We start from the raw sequence: 16,971 nt of genomic DNA, 5'->3' as shown, positions 1-16,971 counted from the left end.
CACTCTATAATAAATTCTACAAACAAATTGTCACTTTATCGCAAACAAATCGAAACATTATCGTTGCTGTTTAACCGTTTTCTTATTCTACTAACATATAACTAGATGTGGTTCGGTCGAAGTTGGATCAAAACAGAATAGAATTGGAAACGTACCCCTCATAAATTAGTAGGAACCTCCCTGCCGTAAATAATGTTTATATCGCTAAAACTCAATTATTTTCTTCGTACAAATATGGATGAGTTTAAATATTTAAGCAAAAATATTTTTAATGTACAAAAAATAATAAAAAAATTGTCTCGTAAAGCTCCACGTCATGTCATTACGGCGGCTGTCGAAACAATAAACTTAGAATACAATATATTCTAAGAAGCGGTGATGTTGGTTGTCTACGTTACGGACGAGTAAAAATTTTCCGTAATTTCCTTATTCTGTAACATCGCTTTCCCCAACAAAGGCCGGTGTGGAGACAGTAAACAAAATGGCGTATTTAAATGGGCGGCAACTGCATTGTTAGCTCGCGGCGTCTCATCGATATCTCTAGTGCTACCCCACTCGCACTCGCGGCTAAATCTCTTTATTATCCTTTCTCATTCACCATGACATAAAATTTTACACCCCACAATGGAAAGTCTAATTTATTTCAACAGCATTAGGGCTTATATTGGAATAGTCTGGTGTAAGAGTAAGCTGTATCACAGTCGTTTACCGCGACATGTGAAACTGTTGCATATTGTTCTGTCCTTATCTCTCTTGCAGCAGATAGCGTATTTTTATATCTACATCTCGCTCCCTCGCGCCTCCTGAGAAGTAATGTGTTGTTGCTTGTTGTGATATCTCGAAAATAACAGGGAAGTACTCGCTACGAAGTTGTCATTTGTAACGGTTTTAAAAGGACCGACAGCAAACAAATGAAATACGAGACACAAAAAAAATTATATTACTAAAATTTTATTTGTTTAGTTGTTATATAGTTACTATTAAAATGTAAAAAGTACCTTTATGTTTATAGTTTTAGTTTATAATAGAAGTGTCAAAGTAGTTGATTTGTAAAATAAACCTAGATGTAATTTCTTATATAACAAAATTCTAAAGAAAAATAATAATTTTCATACATAATACCTACTCAAATACGAAATTTTTACTAATTACGAAAATACATTGGTTAATACATAAAACAATGTACGAACGTTTCTTTTTATCGATTATATGACACCTACCTAATACGATGTCCTACATTAATAAACATAAACAAAACATACGTCAGTTAAATTGTACAAGTCAATTATTGTAAGGTTTTCTTTATGTTAAATTTTATGAGTTCACAGCTCACAAATCACCGTTTACTTGCGATCAGTACCAGCGGCCTCAAGGCAGGGCGCGTGGAGTCGCAAAGCCGCCGGAGTGGGGCGTCGCTAAACAAAAACACGTATACAAGAAGCGGGCGAGCGGTGATTGGCCGGCGACGGAGCGGCCCCCGGCGTAGCGCGCGCTGCCGCCCGCTGGAGCTGACTCCGGCCCGGCCGCACTCGCGCACCGACCGCCACCGCGAACATGTGTAGCGGAGCCGAAGGAGGCTCCTGGCCGTTGGCCAAAGACGCGCCCGCTGTAACTGCCGCCGCGATCGACCACTACCGACTTCAGCTTTATAACTACGCCGTCGCTGAACGCCTCCGCCTGTACCCGCCGGCACCATGCTATGGACCCTATGCTCCACGTCTTGCTCTCTCCATGTCACTTCTTCAACAACGTGCACTCCAGCCCGAAGAACCGAAACCACAACACAGTTACATCGGTCTCATTGCTATGGCGATCCTAAGCTCACCAGAACGCAAACTTGTTCTATCCGATATCTACCAACATATTCTTGACAACTACCCCTACTTTAGAACAAGAGGTCCCGGTTGGAGGAATTCAATTCGACACAACTTATCGCTAAACGATTGCTTTGTTAAGGCTGGAAGGTCAGCCAATGGAAAAGGTCACTACTGGGCGATTCACCCGGCAAACATTGAGGACTTTCGAAAAGGTGATTTTAGAAGACGTAAAGCTCAGAGAAAAGTGCGAAAACATATGGGACTAGCAGTTGACGATGACGGTGAGGATTCACCTTCACCTCCACCACAATCTCCTCCGCCGACGGCTTTGCCTCTACCTTTCTGGGGCGGCGGAAGGGTACCAGCCAATGCACAGGCGCGTAAGAGGCAATTTGATGTTGCCTCTCTGCTTGCGCCAGATGATATGCCAGAGAAACGCCCAAGAAAAGACAGCAGTGGAGAAGAGGAAATCGAAGAAGATATAGACGTAGTGGCAAGCGATCAAGAAGAAGTGCGAATGACGGAGGAAGAGCCGCGGGCGCCTCTAACGCCTGCCGCGCATTACCCGCTGCTCGGAGGCTGGTGGCCCGCGCTGGACCCCGCGATCCTCCAGCAGCTACGCCGACACGCTGCACCACCACACTCTCCGGCCCCTCCCAGCCCTCCAGATCAACAGCACCCACCGGATACTTAAGCAATCTGGACATTATGGCAAGATTAAGCCACTCTCTGTACAAATGTGAATAGTGAATACTCAGTATTAATAGAGAATGATAGTCATAGTGAACTCAATCAGTGCTTATTTTCCTTCCTCAGTTTACCATTTTAACTTCCTTCAATACTAATTCTCAAACAATTACTTCATACTTCATACATATTTAACGCGCGTTGAACTCTTTATCGAAGCAACCGTATATATTTTACCGCTACATGGTTCATTTTTTTGTTTCTTCCAAAAACAAAGTGTAATTTATTGTAAATTTATTATTAGAAGTGTGTATAACTGTATGTATAAACGTGTTTTATAATGAATCTACTTATACTTAACATTAATTTTAAAGTCTGAAAAACGACCAAGCGACTTTAGATGTACCTACATACGTCATAGCTATTTGTATATAAAGTTAAAATATCTTATCATTGTTGTTATAGTAACCTCAACATAATGTTATTTGTTTACTAGATTGTCGAATTAGTTAGATCGTAAGACAAGTCTATAAATTCCAATAAATAGAAATTATACATATGAATTTCTTTTACTTTCTTTAGCTTCCAACCACCCACAATAAATATGTATGAAATCGTATTATTGACATACTAAACATTATTTCAATTGCTGAATTAAAGCAAATAATGTACGTTTTTACCTAGTATTTTAAATGTTTTTATTAAACATTTTCTATCTTTAGCCGTCCAACTAAATATCATATACTATAAACGATAATTTATCTAATAAGTAGATTATGCACAATAATAATTACAATTCATAAAATAGACAACTAATTGATGTTAAATTCAAACGTACCTACGTATATATTTTAATTACCTTCTAATACAGCAATTTATTTTTTACAATTTTCAAGAAACTCAGGTATTAACAAAAAAGGGGTTTTTGGTGGCAAGAATGCTAGCCAAAATTATTTACTTTCATATCCATCTCCGCGTTTCAATTTAAGAAAACTTTTCGGTAGAGTTTTATTACAAATTTCCAGGCTATTTATTCTAATCGAGAGATTCAGTGCAATAAATATGCACTAAAAACGTTAAATTAACGACCACCAACGATAATAGTAAGAATTGATATTTTCATTTCAGTCTGATTGATAGATATTTTGTGATAAGACAGAGAGCAAAGCGAAACTAAATTATAAATTGGACTAAGAAAAAAAAATTAAAATTCACCCCGATTTCCCTTACTATGATTAAAATAGTTATAAATGAGTCATATAGTCATTCAAATTTTGTAATAAAAAATAAATAAAGAAAAATCTATATACGATACTATAGACGAAACTAATTGAGATAGATCATGTTTTTCTAAAGTTACCGTGTCCTCAATCTTTCAATAGTTCTGTTTGACTATTGACGGATAGGTCAATTCATAATGAACATGCGATGACGGTCAAAAGATTTGGACCATACATTTTGTTATTAATGTAATTGTTAGATCAAGTGAATACAAAAATATGCCTTTATAAATTCACTTAAATTACATACAATATAACAGCTTTAGTGAACTATAAAGAGGACAGAGGATAAAGTTAGTGACATATCCGAGTCATATCGCTTTATAAAGCATCAACAACACTTTTGCTATTGAAGTGTGCAAAAAAGCCTCCGCATCTTTGACAATTTATTTTATTTTAAAACCGATACAGAGTCTACCGACTGAGAGCTCATTTAGTTCATCTATAACTTTGATAAGACAAGCTTAACGTTGCGTTTTCGTAAGACTTCGTTTTTAATTCATTAGTTAATTACTTTCGCTTATTATACAAATTATTGACAAAATTGTTACACAAATATTTATAAAAGAAAACATAATTATTATCGCATTAGTAAAAGTTTTAAACAACAATGATTACGTTCTCGGAAACAATAATTCAAATTAACGCGAATTTATTTGTTAAAAGCTAATAATATAAGGCGATTCAAGAACTGTTATCTAAATTATGTTGCTAAGACTTTCCTTTAAAAAGGTTTAAGTTGTTGTTTCCACAAACACAAGGGACATCGTATGATCTTAATTCCAAGGCTGACGGCTGACAAAGTATTGGCAGTGGAGGATTTATTGGTAGGTTAAGTAGGCTTGAGCCTAGTTGCGGATTTAAGGGAAAGCTGATTTAAGGAACTTTTTTTAATACATTTGAAACAACTGCACTGCATAGCACGAACATCTACCGAAAATTGTAATAGAGATTTATAATGTACTCCAGAAATGAATCTTCAAGAATTTTTTCAATGATTTTTCTCCCTTCCATTTTTGATACACTCAACGGTAACGAAAGGTTTTATATTCTATGGTAAAACACCCCCTTCGCGGTATAGTCGGCTTCTTCCCATTCCTATTACTAATATAACCATTGCCCAACCGAGCGGTTGGTATTTGGTACAAAATCTAAATAAAAATACATAGTTTCAAACAAAAATGTTTTATTTTGGATATTCTTCGTATTAAATGAATCAAATGATATGAACATAATATGATCAAGTAATTTTATCGTTTTTTTTCTTATTATTCGTTCACTAGTATTTCTAGAAATTTAATTTGAAAGCTTTAAAAAAAAACTTCAATAATCTTCAGATTTAAGTGAAGCTTTTAATCAACAATGTATATATATTCACACGTGCGAGTTCATAGAGATAAGGAGCGGGAAAAATTCTAGAGCTCATATGCTGTGTGCAAAAATGTAGGTAAGTAGATAAATCGTTGGCGATCGAAATTGCTATATTATGCCTGAGGTTACATTGCTGCAATGGAGGTCCTCATTTGCAGCAATATTGTTTAAATTTAAAAAAGGAAGAAACACATGGGTCTGTAGATAAGTGAACATAAGGAATAGATATTAATAAGAACAAAATATCATAAATCATAAGCCGCTGTACCCGAAGCACCCAAAACAATCTAAAGCATATTTATTTAAGTATCGTTTCGATGATTTAGAAATTGAGTGTGTTTAAATCTAAAGATATGTGCGGTATTGTGGAGTGATCAATGAAATTAATATTCAAATATAAATCAATAGACTATATGTAAGTACCTAAATATAATAAAACCAGAGCTGTGTCGGAATGAACTTTATTTATACACGCAATGGCTATTTATTTTGCCTTATCTCTGCGCGTCATTGGAAAACCGTTGAAAAATTTTAATTATCATGGTGATAACTTATATTCTACGAAAGTGCGGTTCCAAATCATCTTGAAGTGGATATGGTATTACGAAACCAAAATCTGATTCATGGCTATACTCGGTGGTAGGGCTTGGTCTACTAGTATTGTTGCGTTCCGGTTTATAATGAGTGAAACAGTATAACGACAGGCACAAGGGACGTAACATCTTAGTTCCTAAGTTTGGTGGCACACCAAATGTCTATGGGTGGTAATCACTTACCATCAGGTGGCAATTTGTTCGTCCGCCTACCTATAACATAAAAAAAGAAACTTAAATGTTCAATGAATAATCCTTCACATTAGTGATACCGAAACATTCCAAGCTCATTATCCTTAAAGTCGAGACTGCCTTAACAATTATATAATTTGTTACAAGAAATCATATCACAATACACGCAAAACGCTCTCACGCCTATAAGCCAAGCCGATTTGTACCAAATGAATCATCACAAACAAAAGATAAGTACGTATTTATTCTTTTTGAAAGTTTTTATATACGTATTGTTGTATGGTAATCCTGATATTGTTTTCAAAAGTACTTATATGTGTAGTTCTTAGATAAATAGAAATTCGCTTATTGAATAATTGTATGTTGATAAATATATATTTTTTTTGCTTTTATTATCCATGAGTAAATTTTATTATTCATGAATAAAATGGCAAACATTTAAAATAATGTTTTTGAGATAAATTCTATCCTATTATCGTTGAGATATGTAGGTACTGAGGAATAACTGTACCACAGGTCCGGAAACACAGGTACAGTCTCTAGTCTGACCGTCAGTCACCAACATGAGAAGTCAGGCGCTACTTTTCTTGTCAAAAAAATATAACTTTTCATTAGTTCGACCGAGAAACTAAATAGAGGACCTCAAGGTCTGTAAGCCAGATCAACCAGACCAAAATAATATTGATCCTCCTCTTACGTGCTGCTTTTTACCGTTGCGTTCAACTAAACCTTATCAAAATAAGCTTGTCAGCTTCCAAAATAAAAGCTAAACTAGATTATCAAAGACAAATTTAATTTAATAATTCGAATTATCATTCAAATTTTTATTGAATTTGACAGTATGTTTTTTTTTTAATTCCTTAAAAGTATACCTAAGGTACAAAGTCGTTCCACCTGCTCGAAATATTTTCCCACTTTCCGGTTTAAGTGAATAGGTACGACGTGCAAAAATACTATGGTTGTTACCCAATATTATGTTATCAAACGTTATCAGCGGAACAATAGAATTTTTCGTAATCTGCGAATAGTAAACAGTTTGTGAAAGGAAAGAAGGGCTGTGCGTCAACTTCCTGATTATTATTTAGCATTTATGAAAGGAAGTTTAAGAGATTAGCTATATATACAATCTCTTAACCACGATTTAAGTTTCTTGTGAAAAGGAAACAAAAAATCATACATATTCTCCTAATTCTTTAGATTTTAGTATCAAGATATTTTAAGGGTGTAATGTTTTTGTATGTATGTTTTGGTTAAACAAATGACTGATGTTTCGGAGTCCACTATTTTAAAAATTCAAAAATCAATTTAAATTTATTTACATATAACCCATTCATATTAAGGACTTAAATAAGACAAATTAGGATATAAAAAAATCTACTGCATAAATCATGACCACGTTGAGTGGTGGCAGGAAAGCTGTAAGCTATTCCTCGTTGAATCGCAATTCCGATCTTTCGAGCTAAAAATGAACCAGCTCTTATTAAATGTATTTTGTGTAAAATAAAAAAAATTGCAATAGATATTTTTATAAATCTATCAGTAATATTGATTTTTTTAATAGTTATATTAAAAAAAAACATTAGCTAAATAAATTTAAAATATTATAATAAATTACATAATGATTATTTATATTAAAAATAAATAATACTTATTACATTGTCATTGTCTATGGGATGAGAACTTACGAGGCCTTTCAAGACAAATCGTGTAATCTTCGTATAATACTTATTTAAACATAAAAATACCATCTGGATTAATGCATACAACATAATTAAAACTTAATACATACAATATTTTTGCTTAAAACTTTTTAAAACAATGATCCTGAGTTTTGTTTTGTTTTTAAAACAATGATAATTGTCTATGACCCTTTGTAACGGAGACCAGCTGTAAAATTAAACAATAAATTTTATATATATATATTTTGTAGAATAGGAAGGCGGACGAGCATATGGGCCACCTGATGGTAAGTGGTCACCAAACGCCCTTAGACATTGGCATTGTAAGAAATGTCAACCATCGCTTACATAGCCAATGCGCCCCCAACCTTGGGAACTAAGATTTTGTGTCCCTTGTGCCTGTAATTACACTGGCTCACTCACCCTTCAAACCGGAACACAACAATAACAAGTACTGCTGTTTTGCGGTAGAATATCTGATGAGTGGGTGGTACCTACCCAGCGAGCTTGCACAAAGCCCTACTACCAGTAGAGTAGCAATAATAATTATATTATTGTGATTATGTTAATAAATACAAGTATATTATCGTGCTAGTAATATTGTTAGGAACACCTAGAAGGACCAGAACAGAAATAATAAATCTCAAACTAATAGTTCCTATAACAGATATGGTATAGCCCATTCCATTCGAAGAAGAAGCAACGATAAACAAACTTTGGATTTACATATTCCAAGCGATTTGCTAATAATGTATAATCATTATATCAGTCAGTATCAGTAACAGCCTGTAAATGTCCCACTGCTGGGCTAAGGCCTCCTCTCCCTGTTACTGTACCCGTACCGTAACAGCCTGTGAATGTCCCACTGTTGGGCTAAAGGCCTCCTCTCCTCTTTTTGAGGAGAAGGTTTAGAGCTTATTCCACCACGCTGCTCCAATGCGGGTTGGTAGAATTCACATGTGGCAGAACTTCAGTGAAATTAGACACATGCAGGTTTCCTCACGATGTTTTCCTTCACCGTAAAGCACGAGATGAATTATAATCACAAATTAAGCACATGAAAATTCAGTGGTGCTTGCCCGGGTTTGAACCCACGATCATCGGTTAAGATTCACGCGTTCTTACCACAGGGCCATCTCGGCTTGTTACTGTACTGTACTGTAATCATGAACTCGACTAATGATATCGCGTCAATGTCAAAGTTCTTTATTTGTCTTAAGGTCTCTCTTGTGATTGAAACAGGCTATATGTGGTTTATTTTGCTTCAACGTTCTAGTGTCCGAGTCAGTAAATTGTTATTGGGGTTTTCCAATTGAATTTGCGCACTGTATAGGTAACCTGCGCTGTTGGCTAGAATCCCTTTAAAAATTGCCGAAATCAATGAGAAGGACAAACACACAAATGTTAATGTTTCCTATACGCTTATTCGGACAACGTAGTCGTATAAAAAAGACGAACAATTTGAAACTCATCGCCCGCATTTATGTTAAATAAATAATAATTAATTAATTAACTCATTAGTTTAAATTTAAATACTGTCTTCTTAGTTAGTAATTAAATATATGTTAGATTATCAAACAAATAAATGCTAAAAATAACGGTTAATTTAGTTTTTATAACAAGAATAGATCACTGAATTAACCGTTTACTGCGATTTCATTCGTTCAAAGTTATCTAGGTAGCTACAAGGTAATATGTACCTGAGTTACGAGTGCAATTGTAATATAAGTCTGTTCAATCCTTATCGAAGTAAATGACATATTAATTTGCCAGTAAAAAGGTAAAAAGGTCTGTTTTAACTTTGTAATTTGAAGCAAAAATTTGTAAATTGAATCGTACGATACGAAGAAATTATGTTTCAAATATTACTAAAAATAAATGTATTTTGTTAATAACGAACGAACCCATCCTGGTTCTTTCGTGTAAAAGGGTGTATAAAACGTTTATACCGAAGAAGCAACATAAAAAGAAAAAATCTTGTGTCTTTTGTGCCAGTAATCCTCGTGGGCGTACACAGAATAAGCCACCAAATTTTCATCAGAATCGGATCAATAGTTTCGGAACGCATATAAGACAAACAACAAACAAATATTTATAATATAACTATAAATAATACGAACAAAATACTTCGTACAGAAATTTAAATCTGAAAATAGAACGTTCTGGACTTAAAAGAATCCATTAGCTGCTGATGTACCTATTCACGTAAAGCGAGTGAGTGAACGAATGGTGCAAAACGTCCACTCCGCGAATTGCCCATTCCCGAATCTAAACGCTCCCAATTCCGTCAAGTGTCGACAAAGGCGACTTTTAGCGGCAACAATGACTGAATGAAGCAAATTACCGCTTTTGGAAACTTGAAAGCGCCCATCCAGCCGCACCGACTGGCGCATTGTCGACGAACGGTTTGCGCTCCGAAACAAACGATAACAATAAACAGTAAAAAGGAAAGTGTAGTATTTTGCGTGAAGTGCGCGGGACAAAGGGTGCTCGGTAATAGGTGTTAATGCGTCAGAATCGGTGAGCATTTTGAATGGGTCGCCGCGGGTCGCGACGCGCACTATTTTTATAACAAATCATCGCCTCTATGATTGACAACAGTGTAGTTTTTTTTTGTTGAATTATTTATTAACGAACTATTTTTATTTTGCATCGGATAGGTACTTGTTAGCAAAACAAAGTCGTGAATTCAAATTTAAATCCTCACAGAGAATTACTGTCTAATACGAATGTATAAATACATAAATAAGTGCTATGGATATTTATGGGCTGTTATATATGTATAATATATAATATGGAATATAATACGAACACTCAAAAACAATAAACATAAAGAATATTAATAATAAAATTTATTATATTCAAACGAACCTTGTCAAAACACAAATGTGAAATGGGCTTATTTACTAGATGAATAATATTAGCGATGCCATCTTTTATTAACATGTATACATTTTATTAATAGATAAGGTGCACATAAAGTAAGCATTGAGGTTATTAAATATGACACTGCTTAGATTCCTTATATACAATACAGTATACAATAATAATAACAATGAATATATTACTTTACCTAAAACAACAGACATTCAATATTATAAAATCTGATATTGTTGTCACAGTTCCAAAAAGTCCTACAAGTAACTTAATATCTGTCAAAAGGCATATTAAAGGCGTCATTGCGCAATATACCCGGTCAACACTCGAGAAAACAGGGATAGCAGGTACGTTAGGTTGAATTATACTAGCAACATTTAAGCACCATCCAAAAATCATCACTATTTCGTGTACATAAGTGTTAAAACAGCAAGAAATATTACCGTAACAGAAAAGAGGGGTGATGGTTGTATAGTTAGTTCAAACGCCAACAAAACAAACAGGACTGAAGAGGCGTGAAGTGTCGACCGCCCGCAGATTCGCACTTCAGCTGAGGGTTCAGGAACAGGAGCAAACGATACAGGCATATGCCAGGAAATTGAACTATTTGCTTATATTATTCATTCTATATTTCCTATTCAAACGAATTGAACAACTATTTTATAGAATCATCATGTTATTCTGATAACAGGATGAGGTGAACTTTTTAATTGACAAACGCAATAAAGATAACTTAGAATATAGCTATCGCAATCTAAGGAATAACTAAATCATTTTTGTCACTTACGATGCTTTTGTTAAGTCACTTACGATGTTTGTTGTTTGCGAGTATATATACTATATTTTGCCTTGAATTTTGAGCCGTCGCGGTCCAAATGAAGTCTATTCTGAAAAAGTCTGCTATGAGATTAAACCTCCGCTCAGGACGTGGTTGTTACCTTACGGTGGAGAGTGATTCCGCTTGTGCACTTGATTAGGATGGCGTTAACGTTGTCATTTGGTTATTTATGGACAAAGTTACCGTACCATCGGTACGAAACTTTGTGTTATTATATCACCAAGTCATACGCTTTAATGGATGAGAGACATATAATTATAGGCACGCGGAACATAAAATCTTAGATAGTTCAGGGGGCTCATTTGCTCATCTGACTTCCTAACATAAAAATAAAATTTCCAACTTTTGCTCCAACTACAAAAATTTGAACGTCAATATATTTTTTAATAAAAAACAATAATATCATTACCATCAGATGTATATGCTTATCAGATAACAAATAAATAAAAAGAAGACAGAAAACTCCGTGGTCTAATCTAAAAAATTACCATTAAAGACTTATCTTAGATATAAGAAATCTCTTACATTGTCCTTTTACAATTCTTTTGCATACATCAGAGACAGACAGACAGAAATGATAGTCTTGAAGTTTATGTTTGCGATGTTTACTATTGTAATGCATGCACCACAACCGATCAGACGCACGATTGCTTTAACCCTAGGTTCACCTAACTATCATTTGAAGACTACAATCTTTGCTAAGATGCAATCGAATGATATATTTTTTGAAACATAACACAATAACCGAACAAAATAAACGAACTGTTTGTGTAAAATGTTTCAAATGAAACGTATTTTCATGGGTAAAAAATATTTACTAATAATAATAAACATAATAAAAATAATGATGCCTTTTTGAATCTTTTTGTTTTTTGATCAATTTACAAACATTTTAATCGCCTTGTTTACCTTGTTTACCTAGTTGTGTCCTCAGATCTTGGGTTTAATCTTATAGTTCTTGTTTATTTGGTTTAATTAAATCTCGTATCAGGAAGTAAAAGTTATTGGGTTCTCATGCCAAGAAATTGATGCCAGTCTGCTCCTGGGAACTGCGTGGGGACTGCGTGGAAATTAGTAGTTTTATGGGCAAAATCATACTCCTTCCAATAAAGCATGTAAAGCCTTGCACCTAATTTCTCTACGGTCGTGTTGAGTTGCGACATCGAACTATGAGTAAGTGTAAGAGAATAGAAAGTACACCTGTGTTTGCGCGCACACGGCCGCACTATAATATCTCCTACGCAGTTGGCATTTCTCTGTTGAAAAAGTCTATAATCGGTCATTAGAATATCACCATCATCACCATTAAATTAATGAAAATTAATTAGAATAGAATTGAGTTCATAAATATTATCAAACTTTTTAAATTCCGAATCGCTAAACATGTCGTGATGATTAAAAAAAGGTGGCAGGTACGGTATGGTTGGCGTTCTATGCTGAACGACGAAACCTTCCCCGGTTTCGTCGTTCAGCAGTGGACGGCAAAAGGCTAAAAAAAACATGTCGTGACTTCATTATTTGTAATTTCAATTAAATGACACTTTAAATATCCGTGACTTATACTACACTATAATAAATGTCATTTGATCAATCGAAAGCAAATATGCGCGAAAATCCTGAGTTTTCGATCCAGCGAGCCCGGAACAGAAACAGTGAAGCGAATATAATTCGCGGACTATTCCCATAATGTGAATGTGAATGAATGGCATTGAGAGTCGGTCGCGTGTACACATTTAATTGTGGGACAAGGAAACAGATGCTGATTGCTGGGGCGAGGGATCGCGATTATATTGGAGAAAGTTTTGATTCCTACATCATCTATCCCTGTTATAAGTAGCTTATAAAATTATGTCAATTACTCTTAATTTATTTTGTAACCCTTACCTATTTCGACTTGATGTTTCTATTAATTTTCGACTTCAGGATTATGGGATAGGTTATCTCATAATTAATTTATATAAAATTATTTTTAAGCTAATTTGATATTTAAAATATCCAGATGAGTACTGTTGACTTCCAGTGAAAGTCCTTACAACAATGAAGTTTACGAACAAAGTTTGAATTGAATTCAATTTTTTTTCAGTTGCTATATGTAACAAAACTATAATTTGCTAAACAGAGACCAAATTCAAAAGTTACTGGTATAACTAACAGTACTAATGGCAAGAGGCCCCGATTTCACAGCAATACATACATAAATTTATTTTATTTCTTTTCTAAATTGTTGTGCTGTTTCTGTGTTTGTGTGTGTTCATATGATGCGTGTTTGTGTTGAACCCCAGTCTCCTTGTGACTTAAATGGAGCAGCAACTTTGACACCACTTCAATTATTATAAATTTATGATGAGGCAATATATATGAGGCAATATTGCCCAGTAATTTGTCTTTTATTAAGTTTAGTTAATCAAATGAAACGGACTTAGATGTTTCAGTAATAGATATTAAATATAGAATCAGAGAGAGCCTTACGTCATCCATCGAAATGATAACACAATATTTGATACTAGGTTTCGTCCGCCGCTTCGCCCGCGTTTTAGGAAGAAAAGGTAGGTGTTAGGAATAAAAAAATATCCTGTGTCTTTCCTTGGGGCTCAAGTTTGCCTCATACTAAATTTCATCAAATTATGTTTACATCAAATTACTTTCACATTTATAATATTAATATAGATTAAATATGAATAAAAAAATTTAAATCTTTGCCTACTAAATATTATTGATAAATAAACGGATGATATCTTATGAATGATTATTTTATATATTCTGAAATCAAAGGTACTACAGTACTAATAATTAGATAAGTTGATATACAAAAAAAAGATCGACGATTGAGGAGCTATTCACAAACATTACATTGACAAGCTCGTTAGACGTAAATATGTAATAGAATGTATCTTTGATTAATCTCGTGTTTACAATAATACGGAGGATACGCTGTGTGGAGGTGTATTAAAGTGGTTTCTATGACGATGTTTTGTTAAACATTTTTATCCGGCGATCAGTGTCAAGAGGAGCTCTTTGATATTTGTTTTAATATGATATCATAAGTATAAAAACTTTAGGAAGTCACATTTTAGTTAACGTACCAATTTATAGGCAAACGTATTTGACTTTTGTGTTTTGAATTTTAATTTTAAACTATATCTAAATATAAATACTTTACTCAGGAATACTAAAATTTTGCATAGTTACTACCGTTTCACAATGTTGATTCTAAAGAAAAGGACCGGTAAAAAACATAGTAAAAGAGTAACGTAGGAAAAGAGTAACTCTTTTTCTTAGAGTACACAGTAATAGCATTTAATTCTCCCACTGCTGGGTGAAGGCCTCCTGTCCTTTTTTGAGTAGAAGGTTTGAAGCTTATTCCACCACGCTGCTCCAATGCGGATTGGTGGAATACACATGTAGCAGAATTTCAGTGAAATTTGACACATGCAGGTTTCCTCACGATGTTTTCCTTCACCGTCAAGCACGAGATGATTTATAAACACAAATTAAGCACATGACGATTCAGTGGTGCTTGCCCGGGTTGGAAACCACGATCATCAGTTAAGATTCACGCTTTCTAACCACTGGGCCATCTCGCCATATTAAAGTACTATTCTAAGCGATTCAATACCACTAAATTTACCTTTTTTTTTCAGCCTTTTGCCGTCCACTGCTGGACGAAAGCCTCCCCCATAGAACGCCAACCATCCCGATCTTGGGCAGTCCGCATCCATCCCGAACCTGCCACCTTTTTTAAAAAGGAGGGTCCGTAGCTACTAAGTGAGCCGGTGAAGGCAGGGAGCCGGTCTGCATCCCCGCCATCAGATATGTTGAAGCGTAATAAAGCAATCATATATGGTAAACTAATGTCAAATATGTCAAGAAAATGATAAAGAGAGGCTCAGGTCTCATCCACACGCTAGTAGCTGATTTAAATTTACCTATATATACCTATTTATATCCAGCTATAAAACCTTGTATTAGGTAATAAACCATACTTACAATATTTTTTTAAATAAAAAATCTATTTATGAATAATTTAATAATATCTGTGGCATTTTACAGATACATAATACGATATATCATATGAATTAAATTAATCAATGAGTAAAAAACTAATATCATAAATGTGGGAGTGTTTGTGTTATAAAATAGAAATAACATGTATCTAATTGCTTTTTTATTATGATTTTACGGAAATTCGTGCTCTTGAATAGTATAGTAGTAGGAACGCTAACACAATTTCTCCATTGAACCGCAATTACAATTCTGGTGAGCGTAAACATACAGCGCTTGGATGTCCTGTCGTCAGTGGCATATAGCAGGCGATAAGACAGAGTGCTTTAGAAGTTTTTTTCCAAATTTTTCTCACCAAGTAATACTATTACGTTGAAACCCAAACCGCTTATGATAAATTAAATATCTGACTAAAAAATATTCTTTTATGCATGAATTCAATACATTATAAAAGCAATATGCTCTAAAACTTTTTATGTGTAATTTAAATGTAAACAAGTCTTTTGTGAGTGTGAAGTTTTGAAAGCTAGACGTAACCCTTCGGGGAAGTGCTTCAAGTGTTGACACTGGCTCAGGCACAATGGCGCAAACTGGAGACTGTCCTCGGATTATTTAAAACCACACAACCGAACATTTGTCGACATGACTTGGACTTTTATACTACTTGGAATGTTCTTTTAATAAATTGATTTGATGACAATACACATATGAGTCTTATAAAAAAATTAGCTGCCCATCCTGATTTCAAATGAGTAAAATTTATACAAAGTTACCTTTCACATAAGCCCCCAACCTAAAGTTAAAACTCCAATAATCATTTATTAGCGAATGCTTATAATGTCTTAAAATAAATCTATGTTTCAAACTTCAGTTTTCTTGACTTAATAGTTATCGCCATGCGTTATAAATGCACGTAAAGACAAACGATTTTATAAGTATTGATTTTAATTAATAAATAACAGATATATATGGCTATATTTAAGTATTCGATTACCCAAGCACAAGAGGAACATAAACGAAGAACGCAGTTTTAAATCCTGTCAAGCGCCAATGAGTTTTAATAGTTTAGTGTATAATAATTGGAGCAAAGTTACTAATAACGATAATTCTTCTTCACGACAGAAGAAGACTTTTGCGCAGGAGTGAGACATTTTCTGTAAAGTACTCTCTTTATATCTTTTTGTCAAATTGTAAATACAATGTGCCGTGTGCACATTCCTTTGTGTAATTTATATTTTTTTCATATTTGGAACAACATTTATATCCATATGTTTTTTTTTATTGTGAGTTTTAATTTTTTTTTTAATTGTGATCACTCGTCACAACACCACAGTCAATAAATAGACGCATTGTATTATTGATCTGCAGTTTATTTTATAAAGTTACGTATAATAATATGACAGTTTTGTATTAAGAAGTAGAAATTTAAATCGAATTTTATTTCAAGTTTTTTTGTCACGTGATAGCAAAAACTAAACTAACAATATTTATTGACCGAACAAACCACTCTTCGGTCTACGAGAAATATGCACATTTCCTTTTGTCAACTTCATTACATATTTACATAACGATCAATGTTATTGTTGGATTTCTTCAAATTCCTGACGTTTTTGAATAACAAACAAAATATAATAT

The 16,971-nt window shown here is 34.1% G+C and overlaps 2 protein-coding genes across 2 annotated transcripts in view; both read left to right on the top strand.

Moving 5' to 3' along the window:
* LOC126773400 (WD repeat-containing protein 61-like) overlaps positions 1 to 16,971 on the top strand; it is a 146,834-nt gene that overhangs the window by 54,159 nt on the left and 75,704 nt on the right. The gene's annotated exons all lie outside the window — the stretch shown is intronic.
* LOC126773401 (forkhead box protein L3) lies at positions 1,554 to 2,893 on the top strand. The gene has a single exon (XM_050494343.1). The coding sequence runs from the start codon at positions 1,555 to 1,557 to the stop codon at positions 2,509 to 2,511; it is 957 nt and encodes a 318-aa protein (XP_050350300.1). The 5' UTR covers position 1,554; the 3' UTR covers positions 2,512 to 2,893.

The sequence above is a fragment of the Nymphalis io genome, chromosome 14 (assembly GCF_905147045.1).
Source record: "Nymphalis io chromosome 14, ilAglIoxx1.1, whole genome shotgun sequence".
NCBI lineage: Eukaryota > Metazoa > Arthropoda > Insecta > Lepidoptera > Nymphalidae > Nymphalis > Nymphalis io.
Note: the sequence above shows the minus strand (reverse complement) of the source record. Positions and strands in the feature narration are given on the sequence as shown.